At 38.6% G+C, this 22,403-nt stretch overlaps 1 protein-coding gene across 50 annotated transcripts in view; it reads left to right on the top strand.

The window, feature by feature from the left end:
- The window catches only part of RIMS1 (regulating synaptic membrane exocytosis 1), a 323,528-nt gene that overhangs the window by 126,965 nt on the left and 174,160 nt on the right, over positions 1 to 22,403 (top strand). For 45 of the 50 annotated variants that reach the window (XM_069851408.1, XM_069851367.1, XM_069851363.1 and 42 more), the window contains 2 exons: positions 16,440 to 16,783; positions 18,824 to 19,695. In XM_069851408.1, the coding sequence (XP_069707509.1) occupies positions 16,440 to 16,783; positions 18,824 to 19,695 (1,216 nt within the window). Of the gene's footprint in view, positions 1 to 5,816; positions 5,948 to 12,954; positions 13,009 to 13,619; positions 13,894 to 16,439; positions 16,784 to 18,823; positions 19,696 to 22,403 lie in introns of those variants that run through there. The other 5 variants (XM_069851407.1, XM_069851386.1, XM_069851388.1 and 2 more) reach the window with 4 other exon arrangements.

Genomic DNA, 22,403 nt, shown 5'->3' with positions numbered 1-22,403 from the left:
GAGTTGCAGATTTGGGATACAAAAGTTATGGAAGAAAAAGCTTTGTGAAGTCTTAACAACTGTTGCAAACTGTTAGGTACAGTTCTCTCCAGACTCCATGCTTAAATTCCAAACACCTCAGTTGGGAACAGAACTGAAAGCTTGATAAATCTTGGGCTTTGCTAGCGAGACCCAATGATGAATAGAAATGAATACTACAGTGACTGTAACAACATGAAAAGTAACTTGTTTGGTAAGTCTCTTGGTATGGAAGTTCATGACTGAGTTACATTTGCCTAGGGAGGCTGTTAAATCCATCCCAGCAGCACCTGAAATGTATGCAGATATTTTTTTTTCTCCCATTAAAGACTACAGGGAGAGACTGCAAAGACTGTAGATGGACTTCGAGTTGTTTGTAAAACTGTTGTGCAGGAACATTGGCTTGTTTCACAACGAAAAGATCTGTGCCAGTTGGCAGGATTTCTTAATTTTGAGGATGTTGCTAGATAAGCTTCTGTGGTGGGTTGACTTTGGCTAAACGCCGACTCTTAGTCCCTTTCCTCAACAGGGCAGATGGAGAAAATAAAATGGAAGAGCTCATGGGTCAAGGTGCAAACAGGGAGTTTGCTCACCAGTTACTGAAACAGGTGAAGCAGATTCCCCTGAGGGAAGAGTAATTTAATTTCTTGCCATCTACAGTAGAGTTAGATGGTGAGAAACAAAGACAAAAACTAAAACACCTCTCTTCGTACCCCTTTGTCCCAGGCTTGACTTGACTCCTCCATTCCCAACTCGTCTAGCTCCTCACCCCTTCCCTGAGTGGTGCAGGGGAATGAGGGCTGGGGTCAGTCCGCAACAGCTCTACTCTGCTGTTCCTCCCTCCTCATGCTGTTCCTCTGCTCCACTGTGGGTCTTCCATGGGCTGCCCTCCTTCAGAAAAGAATCTGCTCCCGTGTAGATTCTCCGTGGGCTGCAGTTCTGTCAGGAGACCCTTCTCCAGAGTGGTCGAATCTCTGCGTGGGTGCCTGGACTGGCTCCTTCCCTCTTTCTTCTCTGTTTCCTTCATGTTTTTATCGCTCCTCTCTCTCACAGTTCCTGCGCAGTGTTTTCTCCCCTTCCTTAACTACATTTTGCTTGGGGCTCCACTGCCTTGGCTGTGAGGCTCAGCTGTGCCATACGCGGGGTCACTTGGAGCCAGCTCGGCCTGACTGTGCCCAACATGGGGCAGCCCTGCTCTCTCCTGACAGAGGCCACCCTGCAGCCTTTGTTGCCAGCACTGGGGTGCCACACCCCGTATCACTTCAGTTATCTCCCTGAGGGAGAGCCCAAGGGACCAGTATGGTCTTCCTTCCTTCCTTCCTTCCTTCCTTCCTTCCTTCCTTCCTTCCTTCCTTCCTTCCTTCCTTCCTTCCTTCCTTCCTTCCTTCCTTCCTTCCTTCCTTCCTTCCTTCCTTCCTTCCTTCCTTCCTTCCTTCCTTCCTTCCTTCCTTCCTTCCTTCCTTCCTCCCTCCCTCCCTCCCTCCCTCCCTCCCTCCCTCCCTCCGTCCCTCTCTCCCTCCCTCTCTCCCTCCCTCCTTCCCTCCTTTCCTCCCTTCCTCCTTTCCTTCGCTTCTTTCCCTTCCTTCCCTCCCTCCCTCCCTCCCTCCCCACTTACATTTGTCACTTTGACTGTCATGGGATAGCTGACCATGTTCTGTTTAATTACTTTCTTTTCTTTGACCATAAAATCTGTCGTAACTTTCGTTCAGTGATCTGACTGGCTTTAATCCTTTGATGCGATGCACAGAAGAACGACTTATTTTCAGAGTAAAGCATGGAGATGTTTGAAACTTTACTTTGTAAAATATTCTTTCTTTAAAATTTTCTCTGCATTTTTCAAGGTAGTAGATCCTTTATACAGTCAGTGGCACACAGGGTGTCAACACCATTATTAACTTGCTTTTATTTTTCCTTTTCTTCTCAACCTTTGATTGTTTTTCTGATTACTTGAAAATTTTGAAACTCTAACATTGCAGGTCTTGAGGCAGTGTTGCTTACAGGCTTTACTTCCACTATAAGATAATTTGAAACTAAATAATAATTTAATACATGATAATGCTGCATATAGCATCCCACTGTTACTTTATACTTTGTGTAATAAATCAGAATCATGCAAAAGGAACTTGGTGTACAAGCGAGGAAAATGACTTAAATGATAATCACTAAAACTGCCATCAACACAAAATGACTGACTTCTATTTTAGTCCCAGAAGGATTAGATTAGGTGTTTCAACATTTGCTTTTAAAAGTCGCTCATTTGCAAGTGCTAAACTATGACAAGAAGAACTTCCTGATGCACACCACCTTTTATAGCTTGTAAGCTGGCTGTTTTCTCCAATCTCTTCTCATGTATTGTGCCATCTGCACTTTCACTTGGTTAAGACCTTCAATTTGTTTAATGGCAATCTGCATTTTTGTGTTTTCTTTTAGGGCTGTTCATAGGTGACTGAGAACACTTTTTTTTTCTCTATCTGTTAAAAATGTAGCTGTTTATGGGCTGAGAAGTCACCTTTTCCTGCTTATTTCTATTCTTGGTTTTATTTTTTGTCCTTCTACGTATATAACCTGCCAAGCGTATATTTTAACCATAATTGCTGTTTCTTAGCAATTTATCTTGCTGAGTAGCTGAAAGGTATGTACTCTGTTAATCTGTTTTTTGCTTCTTCATGTCTGATAGCTTTCTGGATGGCTAATTTAGCTGCCCGATAATTTCCTTTTCCAATTTAAATGTCAAGCAGTATTGTATTAAACAAATGAAACGAACTTATGATAATTGTGCTTCAAAAGCAAGGAAAGAGAGCAGTGTTCAAGATTAATTTGGTGTTCAGAAACTTTTAGGGTTCTATCTTGTAACTCTTTGGGGTGACTAAGTATAGCAAACACTGTAAATATTTAAAAAAATGAAGTTCCTTGTGCTTGCACACCAAGTGACATGGCATAGTCTTAGCAACTCTTTCAGACAAAATGCTTAAATCCCTACATATAGTAATATTTCTTATTGAGAATAAGTAAACATATGTAGATTTTGAAACTAAATGGTCACTTCTGCTTTGATTTGATTTGGAAGACAGCCATTAAAACAACACAAAAAACCTTAGTACTATAATATAACTCATGCAGAGCATGATGTTAAGTGTAGTAGTGCTTTTCAGTGCTGTCATACTCTGCAAGCAGCAAATATATTCTTGTCACTGGTGCTCAGGGGAAAAAAAAAGTTTCTTATTGTGGCTGAATGTTACACTTCAGAATAGTTCTTATTTCCTTAAAATAGGCAGGACAATAAAACCAAACTGAAGGATTTGCAAATAAAAGATTGCAGTGCCATGTGATTATTATAAAAGCTGCTGGATGTGCTTTGTTTCCATTTAGAGCCTGAGTGTCTCACGTTCAATCTGCCGCTGTTTTCTGTTGTGTACTTGGAGTCCTAGTAAGCTTGTTTGTTTGGTGATTTTTTCAAGTGCACGTGTGTGTGTGTGTAGGCTTGTTAATGTCTGACGCTGATTTTGCCCGAAGAGATGTAAAGCCTACCAAACAGCATTTTTCCTAAAATAGAAAGATAACCCTCAATCTCCAGATGTGTTTTTCCTTTTCTGAAGAAAAGATCCCAAACTCAAATCAAAAACCCAAACTGAGGACAGGAAGTAGAGCTTCTTCTGAAGAAACTTCTATTTGTCTGTTCATCACCTCTGTTCCAAATGCAATAACTTCTGATATGTGACAACAAGGCAACCCAGTTTTGTTGCTTTTTCAGGACACTTGTTTCCTCTTAATTCGTGATATTTGTCCTACTGTCTCCCTATGGCATCTCTCTAAAATTTTCTCCTCCACTTGTCATTGCTTCTTCAACTTTTCACCCTACTTTGAACCTTTCTACCTGTTTGTCCATGTCCTCTTGGCCATTCTTTTTTCTTGGCCGCCTCATCCCACAAGTCTTCTCCTTTGCCCTGTGTTCTTTTGTGTACAGACAATAAAGAGCTGAAGTGGTTAAGAGAACGTTATTAAATACGACAGGGCCAGAAGAGTCTGACCCTCAGTAAACCAGTTGTATTTAATCTGGGATAAACCACTGGTTTTAGAATAATCATCTAAAACTTACAGAGACAGCCAGAGTAGAGCAGTGCTAACCTTATTAATATGTAGTCTACTGACCTGGTTAAAGTATTTCAGTATAGTGTTAAAATTAATTATGAACTAGAGAGAAATACATATGAAAGATTAAACTCGCATTCTAGAAGCAACAGATATTACTGAAATAATAGTTTCTGGAAAACCTTTTGTAAAACTGCGTGGCTGTAGATGAGGGTGGAATTGTCTGATTTGTCTGTTATGTCTGTTTTGGATTCAAATAACCAAAGTTGATTTATTTGACTGGAATGATTCTGGTGACTATATTACATGATATGAATTAAGAAAAAAAAAAGTTCAAAGATGGAGTCACAAGAGAATGCAGAGATCAAATCAAAACAGGGGAGCAGTGCTGCACATTGACAGATTATAAGATAGGTTGGTCAAAATGATCTTTTCAGTTCAAAAGATGGTCAAGCTTTTTAGACCCAGCAAAAGGCTGGTGTACCTGAAAGTTATTTTTTTTTCAGATGTACTATGTGATCAGAAATACTCTTGCTTCCTGCAAACCTTGTGATTATGTTTATTGTTCTACTACTTCAAATATGTCTGAATACTGAACATTAAATATAGCTCTGATCTGTATGCCCTAAAGGTGATCCAAGTCTAGGCAACAGTATGTGGACCCACCAAATCTGGAAGGTATTGCTATGGGAAGGCTACCTTCTACTAAGCAGGGAATAAGGAAGTTTTCTCCTTAGTTGCTGATGTAGTTCTCTTTCATCTGTATAAGCTGCAAGCACCTGGGGAGCTAGCATATAAGAGGCATCTAGCTCGCTGTTAAATTTTTTCTAGGTCCTTCTACACAGAGAAACCTGAAACATTTGAATCAGTTACCTGGCTAAAAAGATTGCTTGCTTCTGTTGAACAGACTGTATGCGTGAGCGCAAAGTCTTCACCAATGCATAAATGTGGACAGAGCTCATGGTTCTTATATTTGTACCACCATGAAGTGCGCATTGCTCCATTTCTGATACTAAAGGGGCAGGATATCCTTATCTGTTGCCTCTTCCCCCACATATGCTTTTGAATCATCTCTGTGCTATATGCCTTTTATTTGTTTAGGAAATACAAAGCCTCATTAGATATCTGTGAACATACAGGTAAGTGCAGAAGATCAGAATGATTGTCTCATCATCTAGCAAAGTTCTGATCTCAACTTTTGAATCTGTTTCTGTAACAGTAGCTTCATCAGATAATGAAATATCATTACTGTTTGACATTCCCAACTGTAATGTTCTGTACTGCTTTACATCATCTTACCTTATTGAAACTCTCCTCTTTCCCTGTGTGGTCTGCCAGTAGTAGTGTAAATTCAGGGCAGTAAACTTCTGAAATTGATACTGGGGATGGTCTATGAATTGGCTGTAGACTGTTTAGATCAGTTAAAACATTTCTAATATTCTTACGTTGGCACGAAACTCCTACTGCATTTTCCTGCCCCATTTTCCTTTTCCTTATCTTTTAAATCTTCCATATGGAAACTTAGTTGTTTTTCCCTTTCTCAGTCACCCTGTAGTCTTTACTCTCCTAAAAATCTACAATTTTTCATACCAAGATTACATTGTTTTCCCCAGTTTTGTTTTGTTTTGTTTTTAATCTTAGATATCCACTCAAATTTGTTGTAGAACACTGATATTCTCTCTTCCCCTTCCTCAAATCTTCCATCCCAGATTTACTGAGATTCCTTTGTGCTCGAGCTTGATAGCACAGATAGCACAGACTTAACCAACTTAGCCTCAGACTCTGCACCTGGAGCAAGAGGTGGGAGAATTAAGAGAAAGGACCATGGACATCCCAGAAGGTAGGATCAACAAAGGTGAAATGTGAAAAAAACAAAAAGCAAAAAACCAATGTCATCATTACAGTCAGGGAGTAACTATAAATAAAATGTTGAGCCAACTTATATGGTATGTTGTCATTTCTTAGGACAGTCTGATAGCTTTTTCAGAAGAGGAGGTCAGCTTGCTGATCTGTGTGAGGCAGAATGTTTCGCAAAGAAAGTGTGTTTGTTTTAAAAGTAGCTGTTATAAACATTTATGAAGTTTTTAGTATTTTATCAAAGTGAGAAGATGATGCTTTCTGTAATTACAAGCATTCCATATGGTTACATGCATAACGAGAAGTAAGGCTGTATTATTTTTAATAGTATGAAGAAAGTTGCAAACTTAAGGGCGAGTCTGGGATAGACTGTGAATTGTGAATGTGTGTATCATGTGTAGGGCATAGTCCTACTTGGTACTTGGTCAAAACCCTTATTGGGCAGTACTAGATGTTGCAAAATGGTCGTTTATAAGTAGGTACCATATGATAATTAACATCCTCCAAGTGGGAAAAGTTATGTCTAGGTGTATTTCTACCATGGCGATTTTTTAATTCTGAAAAATTAATATTAATATGAAAATAATGTGCAATCATATAATATGAATTTTACTCTTTCACTGAATATGTTTGCTCTTGCTTTCTTAAGAGATGTTAAAACACAAAGGATAAAACTGCTAGAGGTTTCCATGAATTCATTTATTTAAGCTTACATTTCCAGGTTTATCCAGATTGCATTTGGTATTGTATCTGAATATAATATAAAAAAAGTACCTGTAAGAGATCAGTCAGAGAGCATTTCACATCTTTCTTTGCCCTCAGCCTCAGAACGCTAAGGGCACTGGCCATCCCTGGCAGCAGTGATGAGCCCAGGCTGTGTGGGAGGAAGCCTTTGGTGCCACCCTTTCTCTCACTGAATCACTTGCAAATAGGATCATAGAATCATTAAAGTTGGAAAAGATCTCTAAATTCATGAGGTCCAACCATCATTAGAGGCTTAATTTCACAGTCTGGTTTAAGGTTCTGACAGCCTTATTCTGGTCTTTGTGTGAACTTGGAGGTAGGAGAGATCTAAGCAAAACTCAGTAGCCTGAACTTCCCAGCACAGAAGTTGGTGGGGAATAAAGGGCAATTCAAGGTAAGCAGAGCTGATAGTCATTCAGTGTAATTCTCAATGAGTGGAAAGGCAATCAAAGTGGTCAGCTCTGTCAAGCTGCACAGCAGCGATGACTGCAATGAGTTTATCCTGCAGCATGTAAAAAATATGCTTTATACTCTTTTGTCCTCTTAACTAGAGTAGTTTGGGACATTTGTTTAAACTAACAGATCTGAACACACTGCATGCACTCTCTTATGTTCCTTGGGCAGGTGGTTTTATCATCTATAAAAATCTTTCTCCTAACATGATTTTAACTCTCCTGTATATTCATGAGATGTTCCCACTGAAGTATTCCTGAACTCCAGCCATTATCTGTTGCCTTCTATCCCTATCAGTACAGCCATGACCCTCCTCTTTCTCACAGCCCCTGAATTTCCACATTATAACTGCATAGCCCTCTGTTAGTCTCACCTCCTCTGTCTCTTCCAATGGTTCTAAGCAGTTTCTGTAAGCGTTACTCATCTCCTGTGCCTGTTCTTGTGTCCTCTGAATTCTTCCTACAGACGGAGACACGCAGAGCAGATCTCCTGGTGACCCCATGCTCCTAGTGGCTATCAAGGCCAGTTTGTTCCTCTGAGTAACTCAACAGCAAAATGCATTTCACAGGTTAGGAACCCCAAATACAGGTTTTATGCAGACAATGTCTTTCAAATCTAGAGGGAAGAACAGCAGCTGTTAATACCTTACTTCAACACAAGATAGAGAGACTTAAGTTCTGTACTCTCTGGAGATGCATATATATGCATATATGTGTATATATATATATTTATATAATAAATACAAGACAACTTGGTTCTTACTAACTCATCTTGGAAACTCAAGCACACAGTCACTTCACCAGCATGTGGTGGAGGTAATCTTAAACTCTCAGGTAGCTGAGGAATGTAGCTATGTTTATAGACTGTTGTCTGCTCCTGGAAAAAAAGCAGGTCAGTATGGTGTGGGCTTTCCATAGTCCCTTGTGTGATTACGGTGCCTCTCCAACTCAGAACTTTTCAGATTTTATGTACTGCTTGCTTTAGGGCAGAAACCTATGTAGATAGAGAGGAAAAAAGAGGCAGACCTTCTAGCAGTACAGTACTGCAAGCATAGTAATGAAGATAGTTGATGAATCATAGGCCAAAACACCTAAATTTCTTAGTGCTTTATTCCATACAGAATCAGAGTGGTTAAGATATGAAGCAGCCTCTGGAGATTCCTCAGTCCAAATACTTGTTCACAGCAGACCCAAGTATTTCAAGTGGCCAGGGCTGTGTCCCATTGGTTTTTGAATGTCTTCAAGGATAGACAGTCCGTAACATTATTTCTTTTTTGTGTTTGATAATATAAAATCAGAATTTAGTTCATGCCTATCCAGTCCTCTATGACCACCATCAGTTGACCCACTCGCTTTTCCTCCCTCGAACTTGTTTTTTTACTTCAAGAATTCGACTCTCCAGTTTAACTGTGTTGTGGTTTTGAGTAACCTTCTTTACAACTTCAATACAGCTACATGTTTCTAATTTCTTTTCTCATAGATTATTTTCCATTCTATAAAAAACAGCCCTCTTGTCTTTCTACTATGTTTGTTTTGACACAGTTCATATAAAAGAATATTTATTTAAAAGAGTTGTATAGGAACGTAAAAAATGGTGTTGTAGCACAAGCTTTTGCAGAGATGATGTACACACTCATGCACTATTAAAGACAGTCTTGTTCTGAGCATTTGTATATTTTTACTACAGTTTGTAAATACATAAATGGGTAAATGGAGTGGAAAGCTTCGGATGAGTTCTTTGTTTTTTAATGACAACTAAAATTTTATATCCTGACTGTAAGCTGTTCATTCCATTTACCTTATTTTGTTAGACTACTCTAATTCTTTTAAAAAAATTATTTCTATGTTCCACGTATATCAGTAACTATGGAAACCATGAAGCGATTAACAGGAGTACAGCTGATGCTTCTGTGGCTCATCAAGGCAGTCAAATGTTCAAATAGTTAGACGAAACTTTTTGTTATTTTTGAGAAGGTTAGAATATACAAAAAATTATCTATGACATAATAATTTCTTCTGTAGCTTAGTGGTCTGTGAAAAATGGAGATTGATGTTACAAAAAATGTGACTAGCAAATCATGGCTACTACATTATCAGAAGGAAATTTAGCCAAGAGAAATAAAGTTGAAAAAGAAACTCATCTATGAGGAAAGAGTGAGACCAAAGCAGAGACTTCTGAAGCTGTAATTGTTGCTATGGATTAGAATTCTCCCACTGCTGAGGAAATAAAAATACCGAGTGTGAAACTGGATGGTATGGATGAGTGAGGAAAGAGTGACCATAACACTGTGGAAAATAGATTTTTAAACAGGGTAAGCTTAAATACAGGGCCTGTGGAGGAATCAAACCATTGGCATGTCTGGGATTACCAAGTTTTGAAAAAAGTGGTCTAAGCTTCATCATGAAGCCCAAACAATTAATGCTTCCTGGGTCTTTTTGATTTTTACCCAGCCAGGATAAAGTTTCTCTGATTTTTAACCCTTTCTTTCTCCTGGTACAATAGCCTTTTCCATCTCTCTCCAAATTGTAAGTTTGTAAATTGTGATCATTTTAGTTAGAAGTAGACTGAAAACCAGAGGTGCAAGGAAGTCAAGGTGCAAGTTTTCACGGTTCGTCCAAGCTTTAGGAGGTCACAACTGTAACTGAGACAATACAATTTTTGTAGTATGTTTTTAGTGGTGTGTATTAATTGTTTTGTGTAGTAAATTTTAAAAAAAAACTTACAGGGGGAGACTATTTCAAATTACCATATGTCAATGTTCCAGTGTGAATTTTTAGACAAAAGCTATGACTTCTCCAGTAGCGATTTTGGTTTCTTCCTTGAATTCCAAAGGCGTTTGCAGAGAAGCACATTGCAATAGTGGCTGGAACCTGGCTGCATGCTGTTTTAGTGGTATTATTTTATATGCTAACTTTATAGTGTGTTGAATGTACCACTTCCAACACTCAGTTTGCTGCAGGACTATAAGAGAGAATGTTTAATTTCCATGGAAGCTGTCAGGAGCATTTTGAAAGATTAGCAGCTATAGCTGAGAGATTTTGGAAGCAGGGCATGTTACAGAAGTCTGTTGTTTCTATCCTAAAATGACTGGTAATATTGCTACTAGCAGCAGTGTCAACAGAACTGGCATAACATAACCTTTTGATGTCAACTCCTTGAATCATCGCTCTACTGCACCTTTTATGCATCTTTCTACAGGCAGTTTGTAATTGTGAGGTTAGAAACTTAAGCCAGGAATAAGATTAGGATCAACATCTGAACTGTATGTTCCATTGCCTAGAAGTAGGCATCTGATGCCATTTTTGATGCCCTCTGATACTTAACATATGCGTATGGGTGGCAAATGGGACATAACTCTGAAGTTGCACTTGGTGGCCAGGTGGGGTACGCTGACTTATCTTTAATGGCAGTAGCCTATCATTAAGCGCTGGATTTAATTTTATTTTGCTGTGTCTACTTGAGAGTGAATGGACTCTCTTTGGATGGAAATTAAATACCTGGCATGCTTGTAGGCATTTTGGTGTAGAGAGAAAAAACATTAAGCTTCTTGCTCTCATCCTTATTCCCACTCATAGGATCTGAATTGGGAAGTTAACATCACAGTTAACTATGAAAGGTGAACAGGAAAATAGTATGAAGTGTGCTCTCTAATGTAAATGGAAAATTCTGATCAGATGGGCTGTTAAACATCCCTCCTGGATACTGTCACTGAAACATGTAAATGGCACTGCAGACTTTAGGGTGACACGTAGTTCTGTGAGCAGTGGAGCCTCCTTCCTCATGAGCACGTCTTGTGATTGAATTGCTGTGTAGATTCTGTGATGCCAATAAAAGATTGCACTAACAAAATATTTATAGGGCTTTTATAGAATGGCGTATTTTGTGGAACTTGTTAAGAGTATAATCCCTTAAACTTCCATGCCTGTACGTTTATTGCATTTGTCCAGTGGATTAAAATATTACTGGAGGGTTTGGGGAGAAAATAGGGGAAAAAACCTCAGTTATCAATGTAAACCTCTTTTTCTTGCCAAACCGTGGTAAAATACCAAGCTGAAAACCTAAGTTATGAAGAAAATCTGCTCAGCACAGGAATGGGAGAACAGAGTGTGCTAAAAGGGCTTTCATATCACAGTCCTAAAACTGCTGAGCCGCATATATCTGTTGAGCATCTGTGTAGGCAAAGCAGTCCTCTCCCTGCTTGGAGGGAAGAATGGTAAAGAACTGTGGTGTCTTTTGAATCCTTCAGCCTAGAGAAGAGGCTTCAGCAAAAGCCCAACCTAGACAACTAGGCTACCTCCTTACTAATAAATCACACCTAACCTGGGACAATTCCTGGGGGTTAGAATATTCGTGCTAGTAAACTGACAGAAGGCTGCTTGGCACACTCTTGGTCTGCTGCCCACTAGCACTTTCTCATCATTTTTCCCTACTGGTTTGGGATGCTCCAAGGCTCACCTCCAGAAGGTGGTTCGTATGCAGTCACCTTGCATTGAAGTAGAGCAGAGACTCTAGCAAAGGTCCAGGTTATTTCAGGTCATTTGGCTTTGGTACTCACAAACATTTCAGCGCAAGTCTAAAGGGTCTCATTTCAAGATTTAGCTTAATAGGATGTGGTGTAGAGAAAACATTCTCTTCCCTCCCCATTTGCCACTATTCCTGGCCTCGTGGTTTCAATACTTATCATACCCCTGACAGGGAGAAAGAAGTGCGAGAGAGGAGGGAAGTACAGTGACCAGTAGCCATTGCATGAACTTAGCTGTCTACAATACTGAAAGATATATTTAATGAAAACTTGGATTCACAAGCACATTTTCATTAGAAAGGTAGGGTTGTTTACTTATCTAGATTTTGGACTCATGCAAGGATTCAAGTAAATTTTCAGCTTAATTTCTTTATATTTTAATGGTGTAGATACGTCATTACACATAAGCTAGGGTTTTATTACAGAATTTGTTTTGATGTAATAGAAGAGATAAATGCAATGCCGTATACTAATTTCATGGTTTGCTGCGTGTTTTATGTTGTCCCAGAAACATTAAGTCTAACTTAATTCTGTCAATGACTAGTTTTGTAAGAGCAACTTGATAACATTTCTTCCCTCTGACTTTCAATAGATGATTTGTAGGATGGTGGCAGAGCTTTGCTGAAGTGCTTCAGGCAGAGAAGAGAGTCTGCCTAATGAGATCTGTTTGAAATAGCTAGTATCTTCTAGAAGAAGGTGGATAAAAAACATTAACAAAAGCAATTAACCGAATAGATGTTGTGTATACTCCCTTCAGGAAAGAAATAATTACGATATCATGAAGTTCAGTAAGGAATAGCTTGTGGCCTGCTGTATTAGCACACTCGTTACCTAGTTTGCTGTACAGAGATGAAGCAGGATGTGTGGGAGTCACTGTAAGTGTGGGGCTGTTATTTCTAAACTTGCGAAGCATGAAGGAGTGTTCTGCTTATTGAGCATCCTCAGAATCTGGGCTTGGGTGAAGGATTTGGGGAACTTGCTCAGACCTTAGCCTGAGTTTTGCCTGACATGTATCACAAAAATTTGGTATAAATTTTATGTCCAACCTAATGTGACTTTAGCCTTCCAGTGCATGTTTGGAAATCTCCAAATTTGAAATCGAAATAAAAATCCTTTTTTTTTTTTTGCATTCTAATATGCAGTTTTGAAATAAGTAATGATGAAGAAATGTGCTTATTTTTGTAACTGAAAATGCTCTTCTTCTCTGTGTGTATAGTTGTATTTGTTGTTTACTATGGGCTCTTTCAAGTTGGAATTTCATGTTGTGTTAGTACAGGAATACTGTTCCTACTCATTGTGGATCACATTCAACAGAACCTGTAAGAGTAAGTCTAAGGAATATTTTTTTCTGTGAATGAAATGCCCCGTATTCCACACGAAGGCAAGCATGGGATCCTTCTAGCATGTTTTCACGCAGCCTGTAAAGTTTCCACATGAATCTGTGTGGGAACTGTTGACTCACCTCTGCTGAGTCCTCTGTGTGCCACTGTTTTTGTTATGTAGCAGTAAAGCCCAGAACCCTTTGCTATGCTGTGAAAATGGACATTTTTCCAGAGCCATGCACATGAACCCTTTGAATGAGGAGCACCCCTTTACTGGTTCTCTCTAAAAGCTTCATGTGCAGATATGCAATGACCTATGCAAGGATGCAATAAACCAGAAACAAATCCAACAACAAAAAGCAGACTCTGGAAGTCTTGAGTGACTTACTGTAGTGCTGCATCAGAGCTCAACATCCAGAAAAACAGTAAACAGAAACTATTTTTGAAGAGACAGGCCAGAGTAAAATTCTCTAACACTCTTCATTTTACTGATGCATCATGTGGTGATCCAGAAGCCACATCAGAGAACTGTAATCCTTCATCAGGGCATTTGTTTGGTTGCCTAACATCTGTGGATTGTTAAGATAAGGTATTACACTGACCTGCTTTAGTTTAGATTAGTTTGGACCACATCCCAGTATATTCAATCAGGATATAATTCGTGCATGCTGCTAAGTTGCTTGCTCCACATACTTCTCTAAAAATGTTTTTCAATATACAGTTTTGTCATTGAAACTGTTCTGCCACCTCAATTTTGGGGTTTTCTTTTGCTCTTAAAGAAAAGCTTTTATTATTTTTTCCTTTTGGACCAAATATATCTCAAGGCAAATGTAGCATTTATTAAGTCCTGAAGAGATTCCTAAACAGGGATGGTAGCATAGCTTCTATGTGAGTATAATGCAGATTTCCTACATGTGTAAAATCTGTGGTGATTGGTATGTATTGTGTCCAGACTGCGGTGTTTTAAGACAGCTGTAAGAAAATGGTTTTGTATTTACACGCCTTGTCTTTCTTCTTTCTAGATTCTGTATTTTTCTGTGTCTATTTGTGCATTAGCTATTCCTATTTGTTTGGATATCATAATATTTTGCATAAATTGAATTACAGTATCAAAGATGATCATGTAAATTAATGGTAATTTATTGAAGTTTATTACATAATTTATACATATTTTCAGTGATCAAATACATTAAATTGTAAATGAGGTCTGTTACCATCTTTACAGATTTAATTGTGCTTGCGTACATACACACATATTTAATTTTAATTAGAATATTTAAATTTTACTCTAGTATTCCTTATCCTTCCTTAAAGCAGACTAGTTGATTTATTTTTTTATTAACCCTTTTTTCAACTTTCCCTGTAAACTGATAAAATACAGGCAATAAGAAATTTTTCATTAATGACTTCTGTTTATGGCGTTGACATAGATTTCGTATGCAGACACATGTACATGTACACTCTTGCAGCTTAATGAGCTACCAATTGTGTCACAGTCTATAAAGGCATTTAAAAATGTGCGGGTTTTTTCCTTTTAGTTTTGCTGGTTTTTAAATACTAGTAATAATAATGCTGGATAGATTAAAAATCTATTGTATTAGAATACGTAGTCTGATAAACTGAATCTCTGTTTTGTGAGTTCTGCTAGATGAAGGAAATAAGACATTCTGCAGTTAAGTGGTTTTTTTTTTTGTTGAAGGACTAGCATTTATTTTTTTGAAGTTGCTGTTCCTTTTATCCTACGGAGGGTTATCTGGTTTTTTGGCATAATACATGCTTGTGCTACTGTTGGAATAACTGTAGTTTTTCACTAATTTTTTTTTTAAAATTAATTGAAATTTGAATAGAAATTGTAATGTCCTCCTTAAATTGAAGACAATCATATTTTGATAAAGGCACAATCCAGACACAGGGAGAAAAGTCGAATGTCTTCTCAGTGTGATTTGGTCAAATAAGGCAAGAAAGGGTATTTGTCTTCTGACCTAAGCAGATAGTCTGTTCTGGGGTGTTTTAAATAAGTCTTAATTATGTTAAATATGCAAAATGCCTAAAATTTTCATCATGCCATTTAAGCCATGCACTTCCTCCTCAGGCCAGAGAATAAGAGAGCTCTGTACCAGAGCTGTGTCCTGTTGCAATTTCTCTGCTGAAGTGTTTGTTTTTTTCTGTTCCTTTTAACTGTTCTCTTTAGCTGTTGTATAATTTTATGACTGTTGCATCATTCCTGTGTTTACAGAAAATAAGCGTTTTTTTTCATTCTAGCTTTTGTCATCCTTCTTACCTTCTTTACAATTTTACCCATTCTTCTACTTCTTCCCACATTAATCTAAAAGATTTTCTTGACCATTTTTCTTATTAGTTAGCTTTGTTTCCTCCCATCTCTTCCCTTATTTCTGACAAAATTCCTCTCTCTTTTACATTCTTTGGTTTTGCCTTTCATTTTATTCTTCCTCAAAATTCCTTTTGTCTTTGTCTTAATTTTTTCTTAAATATTCACATACTTTATAGTCCTGATTAACCTTTTATTTTTCTCTGGTGGTTAACTCCTGTACATAAGACAATCTCATACTGTGTATACACTTGCAACATAGAGTCTCGCTTTACTGTTTGTGCTTCTGTTTATCTGTGTATCTGGAATAAAAGAATAATAAATTAAAAAATCTTAAGAAGCACCATTTATGTACATAGTTTAATCATAATTGTTGGAGACACAAGGTTTATTTATTTATTTATTATTTACAGCTATAACACAGAGAGATGGTAAAAGCTCATTTTGAAGTGCTACAAAATGTGGTACTTTTGCATTCTTTCACTGGTGTGTTTAGTTCTGTATTAGTAGGTTTTTTAGGTCTTACCTTACATCTCTGGTAAGTAGTTGTTGTGGATGTAGGTTAAACTATACATGTTAAATGCTAGATGTGTTTGCAGGGTAATTTTGAGTTATGTTATGTGAAAAAATTAATTAAAGAAAATACCGTGTCAGTTTTCTGTGGTGGTGGAGGTTGGGAGTTAGCTCAGCAGGACTCCTCCACCCACTGTACAAATCCTGTTCACGGTCTGATAGGCTTGTCTGGACAACAGTCCACATCACGGAAAACAACCCATCCCACCCCTTGAACTGCATCAACACCAGCAACAAGTGTTGGTCAGGTTATCGGTTTTTATTTAGGACTGACCTAGTGGGGATTGGTACAGGTAGGACTGATGTATATTGGCAGCACATTTTGGAGAAGCTTGCATAGCATGTGCCTGTAGGATGCTTGGCTCTAGCCAGTGCAGTCAGTGCTTGGAGAAGCATGTTCTGGGTCCTGTCATGAACACCAGCCTCACCAATTTAGAGGAGAGCGAGAGATTGTACCTGCTCTGTGAAACTGAGCATGTATTTCAGGGTCTGAGGGGTTGCTGCACTGACTCTTCTTGTTGTCTTCAACTAGGTTATGTGGGTATGCAATTTGTGTCGAAAGCAACAAGAAATCCTAACGAAATCCGGAGCGTGGTTTTTTGGAAGTGGACCACAGCCCTCACCCAGCCAGGACGGAACACTGAGTGATACGGCAACTGGTGGAAGCTCAGATGCACCAAGAGAAAAGAAAGCAAGACTCCAAGAGCGATCGAGATCACAGACTCCCTTAAGTACAGCAACTGCCTCATCACAGGAAATCTCTTCTTCCAGTGTACAGTCTGACCGGAGGAAAGGAACAGAAGTTTCGCAGCCAGCTATGGGCCTGGACCAAAAGCAAGTTTCATCAAGATCTAGAAGTGAACCTCCAAGAGAGAGGTAATATATGCTAGTTCAGTAATAGTACATAAGGATGTCAGCCTGGCCTTGTGTGTGTCTACAACTGTGTAATAACAAAGAATAAGCTGATTTACTGCCTGGAGAAGGGTAAATTTTCATTAGCAGATATATCATCTGATTGGGTCTGTGCAATTGAAATGAGGAAAAAAATACTAATTGTTTTTTAGGGATATTTCCGTGTACTTCAATGCATTTTGGTGTAAACTTTTAATATAGAATTGTAGCTTACTTTTAGATTTTAAATTTGGCAGGTATTTTAAAGTTACTAAACAAAGAGCATGCCTCTAACTTCATGAAATAACACACTAGAATTTAAAAAACAACAACCCCCAACACCACCCTTCCAAAGAAAAAAAATCTGCCCTATGGAGTTCTGTCAAATATCCTTATGTCTTGTCTTTTTATCAATGATTGTATTATTTTTAATAATAAAACAGGAACTATCGAAAGTGCGAATTTAGACCTGCAAAGTAAACATTCATGAAGAATAGCAGTAGTACCATCTTTAGTTCAGAGCAGGTTGTATGCGAGAGTAAAGCCAACCAGAAGCAAACTGTTATACTTTAAGCGAGTAAATGAGTAAATTCCTGAGCTTCATTCACTACAATGAACAGGCTGGGGAGTGGCAAATCAAGAGGATAATCTGATGAAACAATCGTTGTTCTTTTTGCTGCTGCCTGGCAGATGGCAGAGCAGTCAAGGAGGGAGCTTGTGGCAACAAAACAAGAGTCTAGCTATTAAAGTTGAGAATGGATGAAGAACAGTGGCTAGTGACTTAGAATCTTACTAGGGCAGCAAAATGCTTTCTATTTCTGCTTTGCTGTCCAAAAGTGAGATGGTTATATTAATGTTCAACACCTGTCACTAAGATGTTCAAAGGAAGTCCAAGGGTTCTTAATGGGGAGCATCTATGTCAAGGTCAGGTTCCTTTATTGCCAAAATTTATTGCCAAAAACTCAGCAGGAATGAGAGATGGAGAAAAAGGAGCTTAACTTGAATCATATGTTAAGTTTGCCTATTCTGTCAGATGCATCTGTGAAAATCTGCAATATGTAAGCTGAAGATGTATCAATTGTGGAAGGGAAAATTCAGTGCCACAAAACAAAGTACTGGTGACTTTGTCCTGGTGCAGGTTCATCTCAAATACTGTGTATAGCTGCCTTCAGCCTTGTTCAAAATCAATGGATGAACTGGTAAACAAAAGGGCATCTGGAATGATGAGAGACATAAAAATTTTATGATTCTTTGGTTTGCTTATTCTTCCAAATCAGAGGAAAGGGCATAATTTTCATGCAGCTTTATTATTCATTGTTTTGTTCTTTGACTGTATAGAGAAATAAATTACATTTTTCATCCTCTTTTTATTACCAGAGAAAAAAATGTCATTAATTAATCTCAAGGAGTCAATTTGCTTTTCTCTATATGATTATGAAATGAGCACTTCTTTTTAGAGTTTTGATAAGATAACACAAATTAGGTCAAATGTTATGGTTTCAGGATATATTATCTTTTGTGCATTTTTTAAGAGCCATATTACTTCTTTCTGTCATGCCATTGTGGGATATACTCCATTTGGTGGTGTTTACATCTGTACTGTCAGGGGGCCTAAAGTGAATTGTGTTACACGGTTAGTTTGTAGGCCTCATGACCACTGCCAGAAAAATGGAGAACACACTCCAATGCTCTGTCATAATGCTGCAGATACTACAAAGATGACTTTGAGTCTTCCTGCTTATGCGGGTAAATTATCTTTATTTGCATTTATCCGTGCAATTCTTTGTGATTTTACTTAAAGTACAGATGGTTCAATTAGTTATGTTTTTGAAGTTGTTTGGTCTTGGAAAATAAATGTACGACTGGAAGGATCAATAGAATTAATTCATGTTAATGAATCCAGTACCATTCTATATGTTCTGCCGTAGCTTATGCTGTTTTATAATCTATTTACCGTAACAGTGTATGCAAGTATTTTTATTCTGCATTCAGTTCCTCAAATTGTTGTTCTACTTTTCATTGTAGGAAGAAGACAATATTGGTTTCAGACCAGAATGGCAAAGGTTTAAAAAGTGAGCGTAAGCGCGTGCCAAAATCCTCACTTCAAAAAGAAGGAGCAGCTGATGACAGGGAGCGGAAAGAACGGCATGAAGGTAGAAGGCTGGAGAAAGGCAAGTCACAGGACTACCCAGACTTGCCAGAGAAACTTGAGGAAGGCAAAGTGCCTGATGATGAAAAACAAAGGAAGGAAGATGAATATCATACCCGTTACAGGAGTGACCCCAATCTGGCAAGATATCCTGTAAAACCACATCCTGAGGAACAGCAGATGCGCATGCATGCAAAAGTTTCTAAAGTACGGCATGAGAGAAGACACAGTGATGTAGCTTTGCCACACACAGAAATGGAGGAGGCGGAGGTACCTGAGAATAAATTAGGAAAACGCTCACAATTACAGGGAACTCAGGACAGAAAATCTCTTGTGGAAACTCAGAGGTCGTACTCTATAGACAGAACAGGTGATGTAAGAATTTCTGTTTCTAAACAATTAACTAATCATAGCCCACCAACTCCCAGGCATAGTCCAGTTCCTATAGAACACGTAGAATACAAGAACCACGATTCCTTTAAAAAACAGAGCCGCCTTGATCCTAGCTCTGCTATTCTCATGCGAAAAGCAAAGCGGGAGAAAACGGAGACCATGCTAAGGAATGATTCCCTTAGCTCTGACCAGTCGGAATCAGTGCGGCCATCCCCTCCAAAGCCTCATAGAGCAAAAAGAGGCGGAAAGAAAAGGCAGATGTCAGTTAGTAGCTCAGAGGAAGAAGGGGCATCAACACCAGAATATACTAGCTGTGAAGATGTGGAGATAGAAAGTGAAAGTGTCAGTGAAAAAGGTAAGGACCTTTATGTATATTATGCACATGGCCATGGTTTGGGGAAAAGAATAATATCTGTATTCTTATCTCATTTGCGTCTTTTTTAAACATACACGTTTGTTTTTGCCCCTTAACTTTTTTCTTTTCTTCCACCTGAGAAGTGTCTTATACTTGTTTGCATTTGGTTTGCTATGTTTCCTATAGCATTCTTAGATGAGGTGATTAAAGTTAGCATCAGCTAATGGGTTTCTCGTTCTCTTCCTTTTTTCGCCTAGAACTGAATTCATGGCTTCTAGCTTGTTCTCTAGATATCTTTACTCCTTTCACTATTGCTTCACTCTTTGTATGCAAAATAATTTTTTGTGGATGAATTGAAATGGAAAGTGAGTTTTGTAACAATCTGAGAAGACCATTATAAAGCCTCATAATCTCAGTCTTAAAATATTTTACTACATTTAATAAAATTTCAAGGGTCTGCCAGAGTTCATTGTTAACAAGGACAGTGTATGGGGCAAAATGAGTGTTATGTAGGAAAGAAATGAAAATTGCCTAACTTGTTGTCTAGATGAATTTGCTCCCAAGCTTAGAGACATGTTTAAAGTCTGTTGTTTCAAGTCTGTTGTTTCAGTTTGCCTTCCCCTGTTGATGGCAACACTCAGCAGTAACACCTAAGTGTAGTACACTGTGTGATTTTACACAAAGCCTTTCTTATGGATGAAGAAGTTAATCAAATTAATGAATGGTGAACAGATATAATAAGCATCATTAGAAAATCTATGGTAGAACCTACCACCTGTCTTATAAACCTAATTTGTCTTTAAGTGACAGCACAGTGAATTGAAGGCTCGTTGTGTCTTTGGAAATAGGTTTTAGCTCTTTAGTTTAATTATCTGTGTTTGTAACTTTAAAGTTTTCTGCTGGTGTTCACATTCAAAATGCCAACAGCTTGTCTGCATTGCCTTTTAGTCCCATTCATACATGCTAACTTGTCTGTCTTTGTTTATCCGGTCTCCTGACATTCACTGAAGCTGTAGGTATACATAGAAACAGACAACATTTCTGTCCTATCTGATCTGAGTAGCTGCTTTTGTTAAGCTGCTAAGAACAAACTTGTCCATTCAAAATATGGAAGCATGCTTTTTTGTTCTTTTTTAAAGAGAGATGATGATCATTCCCTGAAATCTTTATTGAGATTCCCCTTAGAAATAAAAACTCTCCATTCTTTGACTGTAAGGGTTGTCAAGTACTGGAACATATCACACAGAGAAGCCGTATAGTTTCCATCCTTGGAGGTGCTGAAAATCCAAAAGGAGAAGGTCCTGAGCAATCTTTTCGTGCTGACTCTGCTTTTGAAGTTAAAACTAGGGATCTACAGAGGTCTTCTCTTAGAAGGCATAAATTACATTCATACTTGCTTCAAAGTCTTAGTAGAATAATATAAACCAGGCTATTAAAAGTGAAATCCAGACCTCATTTTAAAACTGAGAACAACTGCCTGCTGCCATCCAAAGAAGAATGGAAATCAGATTTGGATAGTGTTAAAAAAAATATATATATTTTTTAAAAGTTTAAAATCAAGAATTAGTGTAGAACTAGTAGGGTTTTGTCCACACAAAGTTCTACATAGCTTCTTTTATCCTGTGATAGATATAAGAGATATCCTAGACTTCTGTCATGCAGTCTTTGAAACTTGAAGATAAAATAGTATTGGAAATTGGAACAATGTGAGGAGGTACTGAAAGCTGATCATGTACTTTTATGTAAATAGATGTGCTAATGGCTTTACATTTTCATAGAAACATAGAATACTATGGGTTGGAAGGGAGCATGAAGGTCATCCAGTCCAACCACCCTGCAGTAAGCAGGGACTACAGGCCCTGCTAAAAAGTTTTTCCCCTGTCTTTCTTATAAGCCCTCTTTAAGTATTGAAAGGCCATAATAAGGTCTCCTTGGAGTCTTCTCCCAGCTGAATAATCCCAACTTTCTCAGCCTTTCTTCATACAGGAGCTGTTCCAGGCCTTTGATCATTTTGGTGGCTTTCCTTTGGGTCTGCTCCAACAGGTCTGTGTCTTTCCTGTGCTGAGGGCTCCAGAGCTGGATGCATTTTCCAGGTGTGGTCTCACCAGAGTGGAGTAGAGGATGAGAATCACCTCCATCAACTTGCTGGCCATGCTTCTTTTGATGCAGCCCAGGATACAGTTGGCTTACTGGGCTGCAGATGCACATTGCCTGCTCATGTCCAGCTTCTCATTTACCAGGACATGCAGGTCCTTCTCTTCAGGGCTGCTTTCAATCTCTTCATCCCCCAGCCTGTATCAATACTGAGGGTTGCCCTGGCCCTAATGCTGGACCTTGCACTTTGCCTTGTTGTGAATCTCATGAGGTTTTCACAAGCGCATTTCTTCAACTTTTCAAGGTCCCTCTGGAAGGCATCCCATCCCTCAGGGGCATTAACCTCACCACTCAGCTTGGTGTGATCTGCAAACTTGCTGAGGGTGCACTCAATCCCATTGTCTGTGTTATTGATGAAGATATTGAAAAACACCGGTCAGAACAGACCCCTAAGGGACACCACTTATCACTGATCTCCATCTGGACATTGGGCTGTTGGCCACTACCCTCTCGGTGTGACCATCCAGCCAGTTTCTTATCCACTGAATAGTCCATCTATAAAACCTGTATCTGTCAAATTTAGAGAGAATGATGGTGTGGGGGACTGTGTCAAA

Source organism: Phaenicophaeus curvirostris, chromosome 2 (genome assembly GCF_032191515.1).
Source record: "Phaenicophaeus curvirostris isolate KB17595 chromosome 2, BPBGC_Pcur_1.0, whole genome shotgun sequence".
NCBI lineage: Eukaryota > Metazoa > Chordata > Aves > Cuculiformes > Cuculidae > Phaenicophaeus > Phaenicophaeus curvirostris.
The sequence above is the reverse complement of the archived record's forward strand: the minus strand, read 5'-3'. Positions and strand labels throughout refer to the sequence as shown.